Source organism: Alligator mississippiensis, chromosome 1 (assembly GCF_030867095.1).
Source record: "Alligator mississippiensis isolate rAllMis1 chromosome 1, rAllMis1, whole genome shotgun sequence".
Taxonomy (NCBI): Eukaryota; Metazoa; Chordata; order Crocodylia; family Alligatoridae; genus Alligator; species Alligator mississippiensis.
In genome coordinates, this window is record NC_081824.1 from 324,471,169 (window position 1) to 324,488,475 (window position 17,307).

At 39.7% G+C, this 17,307-nt stretch overlaps 1 protein-coding gene across 10 annotated transcripts in view; it reads left to right on the forward strand.

The window, feature by feature from the left end:
* Window positions 1-17,091, forward strand: part of GPM6B (glycoprotein M6B) — a 159,196-nt gene extending 142,105 nt beyond the window's left edge. For 7 of the 10 annotated variants that reach the window (XM_019494991.2, XM_019494988.2, XM_059720911.1 and 4 more), the window contains 5 exons: window positions 5,798-5,954; window positions 9,857-10,028; window positions 12,061-12,134; window positions 12,502-12,567; window positions 15,171-17,091. In XM_019494991.2, coding sequence (XP_019350536.1) covers window positions 5,798-5,954; window positions 9,857-10,028; window positions 12,061-12,134; window positions 12,502-12,567; window positions 15,171-15,320 — 619 coding nt within the window. In that variant the 3' untranslated portion in view covers window positions 15,321-17,091. Of the gene's footprint in view, window positions 1-5,797; window positions 5,955-9,856; window positions 10,029-12,060; window positions 12,135-12,501; window positions 12,568-13,524; window positions 14,721-15,170 lie in introns of those variants that run through there. The other 3 variants (XM_019494989.2, XM_059720914.1, XM_006266053.4) reach the window with 1 other exon arrangement.
* The last annotated feature ends 216 nt before the right edge of the window (window positions 17,092-17,307 follow it).

A 17,307-nucleotide genomic window follows, 5' to 3' on the forward strand; every position in this document is an offset into this window, starting at 1 on the left:
CAGTCATGAAGGCCAACTGTACCTTGTCATGCATCCACAGATGCATCTCAAGCAGATCCAAGGAGGTGATCCTCCCCCTCTATGCGGCACTGGTCAGACTGCAGTTGGAGTACTGTGTCCAGTTCTGGGCACTGCACTTCAGGAGGGATGTGGACAACATCAAGAGGGTCCAGAGGAGGGCCACCCACATGATCAGGGGGCAGCAGGGCAGGCCCTATGAGGAGGGGCTACGAGACCTGAACCTGTTTAGCCTCCACAAGAGAAGGCTGAGGGGGGATCTAGTGGCCTGTTACAAACTAGTCAGAGGGGACCAGCAGGCATTGGGGGAGTCCCTGTTCCCCCAAGCACTACCAGGAGTGACAAGAAATAACAGTCACAAGCTGGCAGAGGGTAGATTCAGACTAGACATCAGGAGGCGCTACTTCACTGTCAGGGCGGCTAGGATCTGGAACCAACTTCCAAGAGAAGTGGTGATCGCTCCTACCCTGGGGGTCTTTAAGAGGAGGTTAGACAAACACCTTGCCGGGGTTGTTTGACCCCAGTACTTTTTCTTGCCATGGCAGGGGTTGGACTTGATGATCTGCTCAGGTCCCTTCCAACCCTGTCAACTATGAAACTATGAAAAAACTGCCAGGTTTTAGCTGTTTGGAGTTGTGGACATTTGCCTTCCTAAAAACTTTTTTTCCTGAATGTCGTCATCATCATCAGTTCCCCACAATTTTAGAGGTGACTCAGGCCAAATGAGACAGCCAAGACCAACCAATTGAAACATCTAGTCTTAAGCAGGGGGTTGAACTAGATGACCCATGGTGGGGTCCCTTCCAGCCCTACAGTTCTTTCTCAGCCTAAGGAGATAGCAATTGGAATAATTTTAGACGTGGTATGCAGAGGTATAATGTGGGAAGAATGCTGCAGGCAGCCGTCTCTCACTCTTGCCTCTCCCTTGCTTGGCTTGCACAGGAGGCAGTGCGTGGGAGTCGTGGTGCAGTTGGTGTTTCGTAGAATACAAGATATTCTGGGAATCTTAGTTCTCTAGCATGGCAGTGGAGTTTGCTGCTGCTGGGGGAAACTTTCACATCATTTTTTTTGCTGCTGAGGCCCATGTTGAGAAGGCAACAAAAAAAAATGCTGATTTCGGTGGCAAAATATCGGTCTGATTCTCTTCCTCCGTCCTTCCCTCAGCAGCAGCAAATTCCATTTTCGCTCTACAAAACTATGGTTCTCAGAGCACGTTGTGCTCCATGATGCGCACTGCTGGAGCCAACTGCTTCCTGCAGCTGGAAAATACAGGGAGAGCAAGGGACTAGAAGGTGAGGCACCCCCTCCCCATCCTTCTGGCACCCTTCCCCGTAGCTGGTGCTTGTGGCACATGGCTCACTCCCCATCCCATGTTACACCACTGTTGCAACAAGCATGTCTGACTCACTAGGCCAATTTACAACCAAACACTTGAACCACTTTCAATGCCACCCACAAACCTGTGGCTGATGTGGTGTGTTCTTTTTGCTGTTTAAGCCTTGTACAATTCTCTTATCAAAGGGCATCTATACACGTGCCGGACACCTGCTCTGACGTGCTCTAATTAGAATGCATCAGAGCAGAAGGATTAATCGATTAATCTAATTGGAATGCTGCAGCAGCCTCGGCATCATGTGCATGCAGCGTGTCTGCGTTTCCAAGTGGTGTTGAAGGTGCTGTAACTGAAGATCATCCAATGAGCTTTAGTTAAAGCACTCCTGCTGCTATTTTGAAGTGGGAGGCACTGAATACACTGTGCTGTGGGCATTTTTAATTAGAGTGGCTCCCCTCTGCACCTCAGAGCATGGGTAAAGACACCCATAGAGAAGCAGAGGACTGCCACAGGTCTGTTAGTCCAACCCCCACTGCCTTAGGCAGGATCATCCCCATCCAAACTATCTTATACAAACCCATTGTCTAACTGCTTAGTAAAATTACACAGTCACTCCTGACGCAACACAAAATACAACACCCTAACCTGCACAGGTAAAGCAGGGAGGGACCGTGACCACCAATATCCCGCTTCTGTAAAAGGTTGTTAACTATACACTTAAAGGGATCCCAGGAAGAGAGCCACATTCCTCTCTACAGAGGAAAGCAAAAAAAATCCTCTCACTTTTTTCCAGGCTGGCAGTGCACTGTAGCTGGAAGAGGTCAAAACCCTCTTTGATCCTGCCGTGAGATTTCAGTGTGCGGCTAGCAATGCCAGCAGTCAGCTGACAAACTGTTCTGAATGAGGTGAAACATCAGTAGGTCCACAAAATGCCTTTTTGGCTACTCTTGATCACTTCCATTCCTGTATACAGGAGCTTCTTAAAGCATGCATTCCTTGCTCATGCATGCAACATAGGCAAACCCAGGGGTGTTGAGCCTGCTTTTATCTATGCTTGAATGTTGTACCAACTGGCTTGTTTACTTGGTCCAACTGCCTGACCCTCAGGAGGGAGCACAAGAAATATTGCTGTACTTTGTGCAGGTGAAATTTCTGTCATCTGGAGAATGTCCAGGTTTTACAACCGCACCCCAGCCTCACCTACTTTATCTGTTACAAACTTCACATGAGCATCATGACATGCCTTTTTCTGGATAGCCTTATCAATCATCAAAGCTTTTAATGGATCTTTTTCTAAAATCTGTTTTATATATAAACCTAAATTGCATGTGCCTGGCCATTCCTAGTGACTGACAGATTGGTCTGGGACACACTACATGATGCCTCAGACATTAGTCTGTATCAGTAACACAGGACCACATTGCAGTCAGTAGGAGCCTGTTTTTAATTTCGGACAGTCCAGAATTAGCCTTAGTAGACTGTTAGCTGTAATGTTATGGCATTTGGGCTGAATTTTCAGGGTTAACTTTGAATGCATCTTTTGATGCTTTATCAGGCAGTCTCAGACACTTGCATACCTTGAGTAATTCTGATGTCATTAAGCTATCTCTGTCACACCATAATGTAGCTAATTAGATGTCACTGAAGGGATTGCAGATGTACCCATGATGCCACCCTCTTGTCAGCTTGCCAAAAAACAGCACAGATACAAAAACATGTGGGCACTAGATTGCAGAATCCAGTGTGGATGCCAGATAGAAAAGCACAAAAGTTGGTTTCCCGAGACAACTGACTTTTTTTTTCCTCATTTGGAAGGGTCAGAGTGAGACTGATCCAGGCACTGAATAACTTTCTCTTCCTCTTTCTGTACACTTATGTCAGTGCATATATGCTAATGAATATAGCATGTGGCCCCTTGATGAGAGGGGTGTACATCAGTGTATCGCTAATGCCCTGTAGGAGGCTTGCAGCTTCCAGATTCAATGGTCAGAATGTCTTTGCAGGTGATGGTGTTCAACAAAAATAAAGTTACAGGCTGTCTCTTGTCTGCCAGCCTCTTGTTCAGAGCCACAATGTCAACATCATCTCAGCAAGCACCGTTCTCTGAGCAGGCTGGATTGCTTTAGGTCTGCTCAGCAATGTGAGGACACTTTTTTTTTCTTCAAAGCTATATAGAGAGAGCAGAATTTCTCTGGTGTTGGAACACAAGAAGAGGGACCTACCAAGTGTAACCATCTGGTCAGGTCCACACAAAGGGCAAGTCTCTTTGTAAGGGTCCTTTTTTAGCCCCCCCCAAGGGCTGCTCAGTCACTTAGAGAAGTGGTGGCCAACTCATATGGCCTTGCAGGCTAGAGGAGTTGCATAGGGCCAGTCCACAACCTTGATCTGGTAAGCCACATCATTTGGCCTACAGGGCTCCGCACAATTCCAGAAAATGTGGATGAGGGACGGCAGGATGTGGGACAGCAGCATTAATTGCTGTGGCTCCAGAAGCAGCAATTAAGACCATCACCACTCCCTTGCTGCCAGACTTTCAGACCTGTAGGAAGTCCTGTGAGCCAGATGACTGAGTGTCATCTCTTGGCAGCATAACGCTTTCCAGTTGTAGAGAACTGTACCTTAGCTTGCTTTTCCATGGGTTACAGACCATGCCATTGGTGGAGGGGCTTGTGTGCCTCAGTGTAATTGGATTAAAGTTCTAGCTGAAAATTAAAGCAGTGCTATGATGTAGGCACTGAAGGTACTCCCATGCAAGCATAGTGGTACTCAAGCATGCCCTAAGTAGCTGGAAAAATATTTTCTGTTAAAAGAATTTCTTGCTAAACCAAATCTATGAAACTTCCCTAAAGTAGAAGAAATTTGCAAATAGTTTGCTTGGATGGAGGAGGCCAAAAAGGCATATGAATTGGGGAGCTGGCCATGTGCTCTGACAACCTAACCAAATGAGCAGAGAACTGCATGGCTGGAGTATCAGAATCCTATTCAACCTTTACTATTTCAGAACATTTGTGTTCTTACTGTATCATAAATGTTTAGTTGGGGTTACAACGTCCGTATAAAGTATAGAAATAGCTCTGTTTTGCAGGCTTGAAACTGAAGTTTCAAGATCGTGACCATCTAATAAGACAGTAGTCAGTATAAGAATCAGAATTACCATATTTGCTTGAATAGAAGACAACCTCGATAATAAGATGACCCCCAATGATTAGAGTGTATGTATGCAAAATTTATAAATGTGTTATTTTCCAGGTACAGAATCTAATTATTGGAGTTTTGCCTTGAATTTGTTCCCCACCCACTGCTGTAGCGGGGACAATAAATCTGGGGGGGGTCAGGTAGCCCCTTGTTCTTTACTACCCCCCAACTTTGTCCCCTGGCAGCCCCTTCCCCTTCTCCTTACTGTCAGACCCTGTTCTCCCTGAGCACGAGAGCAAGGAGCAAACTTGAAAACAAGAACCTTGAAATTAAACATGGATGTAGCAATTTGCATATAGCACTCATGCACTTACTGGTGGTCTAGCTAGAATTGATGCTGCAGGGACGGTGCCTGTCAGGTCATTTCGAGTTGTGTGCTGAGTTCCTTGCTTCAGCACTGTCTAACTGGAAACCATACATGCAGCTTAAAATGACCTGGCAGGCACCAGCCAGCATGGTCCCTGGCAGTGTGGAGTTTCTGGCTAGCGTGTGCTGAATCGCTCTGAGCTGCTGCTCAAGCAGCAGGTGTTGGAGCAACCCAGAACATCTAAAGGGATGCAGCCAAGCTGCTGGCATGTGACAAGGTGCTTCAGCACTCTCTGCTTGAGCAGCAGCTCAGAGCAACTCAGTACATGCTGGCCAGAAACCCTGTTGAGGGTACAGTGGTACTGGTGTGGGGACAGTGCTTAACTGGTGCCTGCCAGGTCATTTTGAGCTGCATGTGCGGTTTCCAGCCAATGGGTGCTGAACCAAATCGCATGCACTGCCAGGCAGCAGCATAGTGACCCTGCACGCTGAGGGGAGCCCAGGCACCCTCTGCTGACTAGCCATGTGCTAGGTGCATGGCTGCATCCTCCCTAACCTTGCCATCTCCTGTACATTTTCTGAGTTAGGTAAGTTGTATGTGATCATAAGACAAGGCTTGAATATTTTATTTCCACTGCGCCCCCCCCCCCCTCCCCCCAATGTTGAATGGGAGAAAAACTTGTCTTATTATCAAGTCAGTACAGTAAAACTCAACTCATTTGAGTACCAGGTTGGCTCTGCTCAGGTGAAAGTCAGTATCCAGTATCTATTAACCATCTGTAAAGAGGGGTTCATAATACCTAGTAGCAATCCTCTTCCTTACAAATGCATCCAAAACGTATCAAGGGATTCTTGGCAAAATGAGTTCCTAACGTGATTCAATAAGATCTGCTTTGTTTTAATGTGACAAAATATGACAACATCTTTTTCCTCTTTCCATTTTAGAATACAGCTAATGCAGTATGTAATCTATGGCATTGCATCATTTTTTTTCTTGTATGGAATAATCCTTTTGGCAGAAGGCTTTTATACAACGAGTGCAGTGAAGGAACTGCATGGTGAGTTCAAAACGACCGCCTGTGGCCGATGCATCAGTGGAATGGTAAGTACAACATTGCAGTGGTCACCTCATTCTCTGAAGTCCAAACAGTAGAGCTCTCTTTGTTGTAGTCTTCATTTGCTCAAATCTTTCCTGCTAAATTTATACCTTCATGCTTTTGCTCTGCAGTGTTTTTGCTCAGCTAAACTTTGCAACCTTGAGAGGTGCCCAGAATTGTCTTGTATGGCTCATCCCTCCTTGAAACTGTCACTATCCAAACTTTTTTTGATTGACTATTTAGATACTTGTATGGTTCCTAGGCCATGTAATATTGACTTATTTGTTCTTGATTCAATTTTGAGGAGGATTGGATTGGGAATGAGATTGAGGATGGAATTGGTATTCAGATTGATCCATTAGAAAAATGGTCTAAAATCTGAAATTCAGTAAGGGTAAGTGCAAAGTTCTGTACTTAAGATGGAATGATCAAATGCACAAATACAAAAAGAGTTGATCAAATATACAAATACAAAAGGGACAAATGCAATCAGACGAATGACTTTATTTTCAGTACTGAGGAAAAGAACCTGTGGGTGACAGTGGGCTGCAAACTGAGATTTGAAAACACTCTCTTTAAATATAAAAAAGGAAGATTCTCAATTGTCCTGTGTCTTTAGGACAAGAAACAAAGGACTTGTATTGCAAATAGATATAAGTTTTATATTAGAAAGTATTTAACTGTGAAGGTGTTGAAGCTCTGGAAAAGATTTCTAGAGATCTTGCAGAACCTTACACGCTGGAAGCTTTCAAGCAAAGGTTACACGAATCATTTGTTTGGGATGGTTTGGACAGGGATGATCCTGTCTTGAGCAGGAAGTTGGACTAGATGACCTCCTGAGGCTCCTTCCAGCCTTGCACATTAAGAATTAAGATAATTGAATCTAACGTTTGAAAGGCCTACACTTCAGGCTGTGAAATTTCTAGTATGTGCAGAGTTAAAAAAGAAAAAATGGTAATTCTACTGTATTACATTCCATCTGAAGACCTTAATATCCTGCATACATTAGTAAATGAAGCTTCTCACACCCTGGCAAATACTGTTGTCCATTTTCACCAATGGGGGAATAACGTAAGGTTGGGTAGGATCACATGTCGCAACTGAAATGTTTAAAACCTTTTTAAAAGTTTTAAGCTGTTTTCCAGACTAGTATACTTTTTTATTTTTAACTTATTTTAATACCAATTCACCAGAAGTAAAACTTCAGATTCTCGCCCACATTCTCCCAGGGGCGTACGCTATAAGAATAGAAACACAAGAGTGTTTTCAAGACAGGTTTTCAAAGCTGTCCTGAAAATCTGATTCAAAGCTGAGAGTTTTGAAAGAAGCTAAGCAATATGACAGATCACCCACGGGAAAGAGTGGGTGAAAAATGAAGAGGCTTTTGATGCGATTACATTGCATCTTATTAATTACAAAAAAAATCTCTGTTGCTTACAGAAAGATTGAGGGTTTTTTGGTTGTGAAAAATACAAAGTGAATGTTTAACAAAGAGCAATTTTCAACTGCAGTCTTTAAAATAATAAACATAACATATAATTGATAATTTTCCAAGTGGTACCTATTCCATGGATGGATGGATGATTGGGCAGGCAAGGGTGACTTCACAAAACACTTGCGTTTAAAAGTTGTTGTTTTTTTTAAAGACCAGAAAACAGAAATACATATACTTTCATACATCTAAGTATAAAATTGTGCAATTTAAGTGACTGTGAGCACAAACAATTATTCATCTGCTTACTTACGTATCTGTGGTGCACACAATTATGGTAAATACACAAGGTATAAAAAGATGCCTTTCTGAAAAACGGGCCATTCTTACACAAGTGCAGAGGTAAGAATTGCAATGAATACACCACATGAATCATCATGAAGTGTGGAAAATCTGGAAGCTGCATAACAAGTTATGAGAGTTCTAATAATACATTCACAGTTAAAGTGGTGGTATTCATTAAACATAAAAGGAAATGCTTAAGTAATATTAATAGATCAAGGCAGTTATAATTTGTGATGCTGTTGCCAAAGAATAGAGGTCCTCTTTGTACTGCTCATGGCTGTCTTTTGAAGGTATAATTTTCAGTTTCGCTTGCTACTGCAACACACACACACACAATTCCCTTTGATTTTACCCATATCAGATGTCGGTGAGGTTATATCTTTCCCTTGGCTACATAAGATCTATTAACTACAAGATTTTTGTAATTAAAATAAAAAATAAGGGTCTGTTTATCTCATCACTTTGGTTAACAAGCCCTTTTGGTATATGATGAATAGGGTAAGTAAGGGTATTACTGGATGGCCTTGTATAAATCCATAGATCTTAGGCACTCTAGCAAACACCTCCAACTTCTGCTCTTCACTCATCGTTTCCTTTGCCTCTCTATTAACTACAAAATGTATATTACCAATCACCAACCATTTGATTTACCCCCCTTGTCTGTCTCATAGCACTGTTGCCATGTCATTTTGTGCTAATGGACTTCTATTACTACAAATTAGACTAATCCATCAGTCCTATCATAATGACTGAGCTATTCCTCCTCTTCTGTGGCTCTTCCTTTTTTATTCTTCTTCCTGTCCACAAAGGACTTCAGTCTGTTTTTTACATCAGTGTTTATTGAGAAGAATTCCCACATTAAACTACATATAACTTGTCACTGCATTAGCCAGGTTCATATTAATTTCTCCAGTAAAATTATAGAAAAATGTGAAGCAAGCTTTTTTTTTTTTTTTTTTTTTTTTTTGATTGGTAAGTATCAGGCACAGCTAGTCTGTATAACAAAGTTCCCACCACTGTTGTTCTGCCTGCTGGCCATACACCCTCTTGATTTGTCTTGTAGTGTAATACATTAAGCACTTCAGAGAAGAGTCTGTTTCTGTAGTACCTAATACTACTGGGGACTGATTCCAGTTGGAAGACCTGGGGCCTGCTACTGGTAAATCAGGCTGAACCCAGTTTTACTGTTGTTGTCTGTAGCCAAGTTTAAATTTGGAGTTGTGTAGGAATCTAATAGTAAAGCACAAAGTACTTGCTGTCTACTTCCATGGCATCTGGAGGTGGCAAAGCAGTTAGCTTTCAGTGACTGCTATAAAATCCAATTAGGCTGAGAGAGTCTGGATTTACTAATGCCTGCCATAGTATGCAAATCCATTGCTGCTGACTGCAAAAAAAATATTTTAAAAAGTTGCCTCTGCACTAAAACAGAAAAAGAGGGAATGTTAGAAGTGTCATAGCGTGGCCTTATATGCTTCTTGCTTTTCTATGATTTTCCCTATTAATGTTAAAGACTTTTAAGCATTTGTATTTGGCAATATACATCTTCTCAGTTAAGGTTTCTGATGTCTGGTTTTTATGCATCCACATTCATTTTCCAAGAATGGGTTTCCTTAAATTCACATTCAAAATGCACCAGTCTCTAGGGAGCCTTGTAGCTGGCAACCCTGCTCCACAGTTTTCAGCTTTCAAGCTCTGAAGTATTTCAGGTATATTTGGTAAATGGTTTTTTAAAAAGAAAAAAATAGCGGGCAGTTTACTAGTTTGAACTGAAAACCGGAATTTCCTTTGGTTAAGAATTCACGAAAGTAATGAACTGCTGTTTCAGAAGGGCAAGCTGCTTACTCAAAGAGATTATAAGTGTTTGCGTTTTAAATTTTCATTAGTGCCTCAGGGGCCAAATTAGTTGAAGAAAATACTGAGGAGGCAACGACAAATGCTGACCTGGCCACTTCTGTTTTGCCCAAAAGATCCCATGCCAATTGTTCCTTGTAAATGGAAACTAGCTTTAAATATTTAGGTATCTGGAAATCACTTTTAGGGCCCTATTTTTAATAAGGACCTCTCAGAAAAGTGAATGTATTTTGTCACCTACAAAAAGAATTAAACATGGAATTTGTTTTCTCTGCCTAGTTTGTTTTCCTCACTTATGTACTTGGAGTAGCCTGGCTTGGTGTCTTCGGCTTCTCTGCTGTGCCTGTCTTTATGTTTTATAACATATGGTCAACTTGTGAAGTCATCAAATCACTCCAGACAAATATGACAGCTTCAGGAGACCAGATCTGCGTGGATATCAGGCAATATGGTACTTATGTTAATCCTGATTTAAATGCTTTATCTTCTTTCCTTGCTCTGTCTTCATTAGATTAATCTCAGCCATATAAGATAAACAAAAAAGCAACAGATTAAAGTATATCTGAATAGGTCAAGACTTTTCTAAATAATGCAGATTACAGTGACCTCTTTTCAGATGCATTCTATTTAAGTGAATTGGCAAGTGTGTCTTACCTGTAGTGATGTAGCAATATAGCTGCTACCCATACAATGTCAGGGTGACATAAATCTAATACTTAAATAGGTCAATCAGCATATGTTTTTCTCCAGGGTGGATTAAAATGGAATCTCTTTTTTTATTTAAATTGCTTTTTATTTCAAAAACTTTAAAAATTAAGCCTCAACATAATTTCAAATTTAAAGTTTGACAAGCTAAAAGCATGCTGGTTTTTAATTCTTACAGAAACATCTAACTTAAACTCAACTGCAACTTTGTGCGTTATAGTGGAATGAACATAGATAGTTGTACATTTCTAGTGCTTTTGGTTTGTTGCACAGGAAAAGTTCTTTGCTTTAATTACTTCTGCTTCCAATTTAGCAAGCAGTTGCAGAGAGAACATTTTCTTCATTTGGACTACATTCAGAGTTCAGAAACTGACTGGAAAAAAAGCTTTCTTCCTTTTTCAACTTGCAATCTGAATAAAATCCAGATGCAAGAGGATAAGATGTTTTAAAAGAATTGAAGGACAGAGATCTTAAAAGTACCTAGGTCCATAGAAATGCAGAGGTACCTAATGAGATTTTCAGAAGCACCTAAGCAGATTAGGTATTTAATTGCAATTGATTGCAATGGAAGTAAAATGGCTAAACACAAGCTGGATACTTTTGAAGATCCCTTTATACTTGGCTAAAAAGCTCTTGAAAATCTGAACCATGGTGACCAAAAATATGACAGTTTTCACTAAAAAATACAGGTAGGGGGTAATGCCCTATTTAGTAAAACACATTTTAGATTGAATTATATACTTTCTTATTTATACAGCACATAAAGTTTACCTATGAAGCTCTTTCTGGAGTTGTACCAATTTAAGATAAATTTAATGTCCAAAGAACCTGCTTACTCAATCGGCAGATTTAAGACTCTGAGTTGTAGTATGAAGGCCAAGTATTAATACATTTTAAAATGGTTACTTTCAAGATAAAATTACCATGACTATAAGATCTAGCTTAAACTAAAGATGGATAATCATTTAGCACATTTTGGGAGGTAAAAGGGATTTTACCTCTTTATTTTTGTACCTACTAAAAATAACACCGGGGGGGGGGCGGGAGGAAAGATTCTTCACCCCCTGCCCTAGGGGTTCTTTTTTTTTTTTTTTTAAGACTCAAAGCACCCTGGAAAAACTAGCAGCAATTAAGTTTCACTTGTTTTTGACTATGCCATTCTGTTTGTGCCAAGAACTCAGACTGCAACAGGTCCGGATGTTTTTGATATCTCTGGATTCATTTTGTAATTATGCACGGGGTTTCCATGCCTATCCATGCTAATCTGGTGCAGTACCCTTTGAAAAGATTTCAGAGTCCCCTGGTTGTGTGTCAACTACACCCTACCACCTCTACATGGCCCTACCACCATCGGTATACTCCCCTTTTGTGGGACCCTGAACACTCAACTGGGGTTTGGTTTGACAAGGACCTACTGAGTTCCTATTGACTTAAATTCTGAACTTTCTCTGAGGCACACATTACCTCCTACAAGTGCTGAGCATGTGATGGGGCCCACAGTGAGTAAAGCCACCATTTGGCTGCCATATGGGAAGCCTACATCTGAGAACATATCTTGGCTAGAAGCAGCTAGTCTTTATGTAGGAAGAATGTACAGTCTGAACAATTGTTTTAGTTGCTCCTGCCAACTCAAAAGCTGTCCTGGTCAACGTGTGGGTGCACAATAAGGGAACACAACTGGTATGTGGGTGGGGAGGAAGGAGATAGAAGATGAATGGGAAGTTATGTGTTGGCTATTGATTCCAATGATACATATTGCTCTGGTGTCGTCACTGCAGGCATCATCCCTTGGAATGCTGTACCTGGCAGAGCTTGTGGTCCGGTTTTAGAGAATATCTGCAACACAAATGAGGTACACTAGCATAACCAATTTGCTGGTCTCATAACCCTTAATGAAAGGGGGAAAGAAGTGTGCCCTTTTCAGAGGCTTTTATTAACCTGCTTGTATCATCTTTACACACTAGCGAATATCAAGGCTATTGATGGGTCCTCTTTCCCTGCCATCCAGAAAAAGGAAATATTTCTGAAATGCATGTTGTTCTGAAAAGGCTCTTTTTGGGCTGCTTTCTAGTTGAACTGTAAATCACCTGCAATACTTTACAGAGTATCTTTGAATAGAGAAAAAAAGTGAATAAAAGCATCAAATGTGCACCAAGATGACTTCATTGTGATTCAGTCACATTCTCAATTGGTTTTAATTTCAATGTGTTCCTTTCTAGTTCTACATGTCATATCACCTGTTCATTGTGGCCTGTGCTGGAGCTGGTGCCACTGTCATAGCACTGGTGGGTAACACTCTCTCTTTTTTTAATGTAACACATTCTTTTCAGCTTTTTAATGCGACGGTGTTTAAAGAACAAGTTACACACCTAAAAAAAATGATATCTCCAGTAAAATAAATACAGTTCTTGTTCTGTAAGTTCTTATAGAAATCGCTTGTTGTTTTGTGTGCATGTGTGAGAGAGAGAGAGAAAGAACAAGATAGCTTCCAACTACAGGCAAGGTAATACCCACTGTGTTTGAATAAGATCTTGTTTTAAAATAGAATTGATTTGGGGCGGAGGGAATTTTAAATTTTGACTTTTTAAAAATACCATGTGATAAGTTAGCACTTAATAGCACTTGTTAGTATGTAATTTCTGCCTGACTCCTATGTGTGGCAAGGTAAACTCTGGCAATTTCAATACAAAATCCCAAACTGTGGCCTTTGAGTGAGAGTGTGTAGTGATGGTTTTACACACGCTTTTAAGATACTGTTTTTTCACCTCTCTGAAAATAATCACTACTTTACTTCTGGACTAGTGTGCCTCTAGGACTTCTTAAAATTTATTTTCCTTTTTTAGTTTTTCATTGAGAAGTAGTGTGTAAACCTGTTGTTTCACTTGTCAGGACCCAGGAATTTTTTTCTTGGGCTGCTCTGCAAAAGCTATACTCGGCAGCAATTGGAAATGAAGGCTTTAACATATCACTTTTTTACAGTAATGCATTACTGAAGCTGTACAATTTTAACCTCCTAAGAGCCAAAATCAGGTGTCATATACGCCATTCTTCCACTAAGTAGCCCTATTGTTGCCTTTAAATGATGGTCTCTAAATCTAAGCCAAATACTGGGTTAGTGCAAGTCTTAATTCATCATTTGAGATGCAGTAGTATCTGTCATAGAATTTTCAAAAATAGCCAAGTGGGCTCGAGCTGTTGGCTTATTGTATCTTATTGTCCTGTATTTTGTTCTCTTCCACCAGCTGATCTACATGATGGCTACCACATATAACTATGCTGTTTTGAAGTTTAAGAGTCGGGAAGATTGCTGCACTAAATTCTAAATTGTATAAGCCCAGTAAAGAGCTGCATTATGTAGCTTGACATACCACTGACACCCTAGACTAAGAGTCTAGTTTTTGAATTTTGTTACAGTAATTTTGTAAATAGCTTTGATAAGCATATTTAGCATACCTAGATTAATAAAATGGCTTATTGTATATGAATTATGATGTGGATGAGATCTGGCTATTTCCTACACATTGAGAGGATTCAGTTACTTCAGGGATGTTGTACACCATGCTTTGAGGATAGGAAATAACTGGAGATGTTAAATTACAAACATCCAAACTGTCATCTCTAAAACAAAGACTGGAATGGTTAAATGTCAATCACTAATTTCTCCCTTTTGCCTGCTACTTCCTAGTTTTTAAGGAGATATACAAGACCAGTCCCAGTCACTACATTTTTGGCTGAAAATACACAGAGCATATATTTTTTAATATCTTGTTTCCAGGTCATTTCATAGCCTGTATTTGCCATGTCTGATTGGTAGACCCACAAGGCACAGCCTGTCAGTGAAGCTGAGAAAATCTACAAAAATGAAAACTAGTTTTTTTTTTTTAACTAACTGCCAAGGTGTGCTCTCTCTTGAAAATGAAAATATATCATTCTACAGCTCTGCGTAAAACAATCACCTTCCTTGCTAGATTCCAAATTCACTAAGGGACTGCAATTGAGTAGCTTCTGCGCTAATAGCTTTCACATTAGTAACTGATTTCTCAGTAGCCAGATCTCAAAATGTAAGTATAATTATATGGGAAAGAAACTGCGTGTAGATTTAGATATTTTCACACTGCTGAAAAGGTACAAGAGAGTAGAGGTGTTTGTTTTTCAGATGTAGATTTCTTTTGCATGAAATATGGTGAAAGGAAATTGGGAAGAATTTACTACGAAAAGTGAGAGGAACATTTTTTAAATATGCTCACTTTCTACCAGAAAGTAGATAATGGCAGATGATAAATGTAATTTAAACAAAAAAAAAAAAATCCACTAAAACTTGTTAACCCAGAGACTGCAGGCTTTTGCTTAATTTTGGACTCACATTTGTTTCATTTAATTTTTTCCCCGTATGTTAAAATGTAGCAATTTTTTCACAAAAAATAAACGCTGTTTGCAATTTTAGGCTTGTTTTTCCGGGGGGGAGATAGAATTCATATCTGCTTTGTAGAAGGGAGAAAAAGGCTCACCAGAAATCTTGTGCTCCATGTACTTACACTAAGTGCTGTTTAACTGGTTTTTCTCTGAACCTGCAGAAAATATATACCTGACGATTGCAAAAAAGTCTGTTTTTTGTTGTTTTCCCTAGACTACATTTTAACTGATCAGTGACTCTTTAGCTCATATTTACTACTGTTGCATACTAACCCTCTAATAAGCAAACTAAAAGACAAGCATGCAAAAATTCTAGAGGTCTTTTCAAATGAGCCTCTGTGCCCGTTTTAATACCAGAATGCCTATTAATGTAGAATAACTTTGTTTTTGTTAAAGAGTGTCTATTAATCTGACTAGCCGCTTGCTTTGCCTCTTGACATGCTCACTAGCCATCATGCTCACCCTTCTCTTCCAGATCCACTTCCTCATGATACTGTCTTCTAACTGGGCCTACTTAAAGGATGCAAGCAAAATGCAGGCCTACCAGGATATCAAAGCAAAAGAAGAGCAGGAGCTTCAGGATATCCAGTCTCGGTCAAAAGAGCAACTCAATTCTTACACATAAATGTTTGCCAGGGTAATTCAGCTAAAGAATTTTTGTAGCTCTGACAAATCAGCAAACAGCTGCTCTGCAGTTCAGATTTATGTCCAAACAAACATAGAAGTGTAAAACTTCATATTTAAGTTCCTGGGACATGTTCAAAGAGAAACTTTCCAGTGTGTAACATTCTTTCCTTTAATACAGAGATTGGAGGTTTCATTCTCGGCATTTTGAAAGGCAACACTTTGCAACAAGTGACCAAATAATTCATCCTTGTAAGACTTTGCTATGCTAGCATTTGGCCAGGATTCAATCTTGTGTCATAAGATCAAAATTGCGGCAGGTGATCAAGACCAGCAGGTAGCAGATCAAAAGCTGTATACACTTTTGCACAGGCATACTTATGTAATTTAACAAGACTCCTTGGTCTGTGTAACATGAAATAGGGGCTAGCTCAGATTTCTAATAGCTCATGTTTGTTCAATGCCAGTTTCAGCCTCTCATAAACCAGATTTCCAAAATGGCAGTCTTTCAAATTGCTATTCTCATGGGCTTAAGGACTGATGTCCACTGAGCAACAGCCTTATCTCCAGTGTGCCACAGTCATTATTCTACGCTTACTACCTGGGTAAACTACATACTGACTAGTTGATTGAGTGTCCTGAGGCTAATTTTTAATTATTTGATAGAATGTAAACCCTTAAGTCAGGATAATGATCACCTTCTTAGAAAATAAATGTCAGCTTTGCCTTAAATATTTATTTTCTATAAATGCCTTAGCATTTATATAGTAGCAGGAGACCATTATCCTGTGTTTTTAAGTGAAAAGTGTTACCTTATTAAAATGACACTGATTTGACTATTGCAAATGAGCAGAGTAGTAAGTTTGCAGAGTTTCATGCAAAGTGTGTAAAACATTACAGCCATAAAGCAGAACACAAGCTGGCAACCTTTCTCTACTTCGGTGCTTCACAAATTTACAGCCAGTGCTTACTCATTTTCTCTTCGCTAATCAGATATTGCAACAAGAAAATGTGGTGTTCGGCAAAAAATACCTGGTGCCATATTGAAGTAATTTTCCACAGAAGTCTGCCTTCTAATTGTTTTTTTTTTTTTTTTCAGAACTATCCAGTGATATCTTGAGTATTAGTGATGGTATATTTGGTGTTTGTTCTTTACAATATTATATATATATATATATATATATAATATAAATGTTGAAGAAAACAAATACAGTCATTTGAAAAAAAAAAATAGTAAAGTCAAGTCCTATACCCATGTTAAGTTAACGTGTGGTTTGATAGTTTTGACTGTTTGCTGAATATTAAATAAAAGGAAGCACAGATTTCTTTAGGTAAGTCCATATTATATGGAAACATTTTCAGATATTATCTGCAATTGAATTTTTGGTTAAATACCTAAAAGTCTAATTTGACAGTTTAAAAAAATGAGGCAGTCTATGTAGAGCAGATATGACAATAGCCTAGTGTTTGTTTTACCTGTTGCATGAAGGAGACATTTCTACAGCAATGCAGGTGATGTTCTAGCCCAGTGTTTGCATAAGGGTAATGAAGGCAGTGTCTTAAAGCCTAATTCTTTTCTAATTCAATGTAGCTATTACTGGGAGTTTTTGAAGTTTTGTTTAAGTAGTCTAATATTTTTATGTAAAGAGCATTAAATTTTGCTATGTATAAATTTTTGTAACCTAACAGTGAATCAATATTTTCTATCAGTGCCAAGGGCTTCCTGTAGTTATATCCAAGTGTTACAATAAATATTTGTAGATAAGAGACAATGGTTGTGTATGCTTATTTTAAGAACTTCTCATACTTTTGGCTCATTAAGCAAGGGCAGCTAGGTAACTTTATTCTGATGAATGTCCATTCTACACGGCTCTTGAATTCCTGTGACAAGTTCATCTTGAGTAAAAGAAATAGCTTTCCTTCAGTTAACGGTTACCATTACTAATGCCAGACTGCAGCTAGAGTTCTGCATCCAGTGCTGGCTGCTG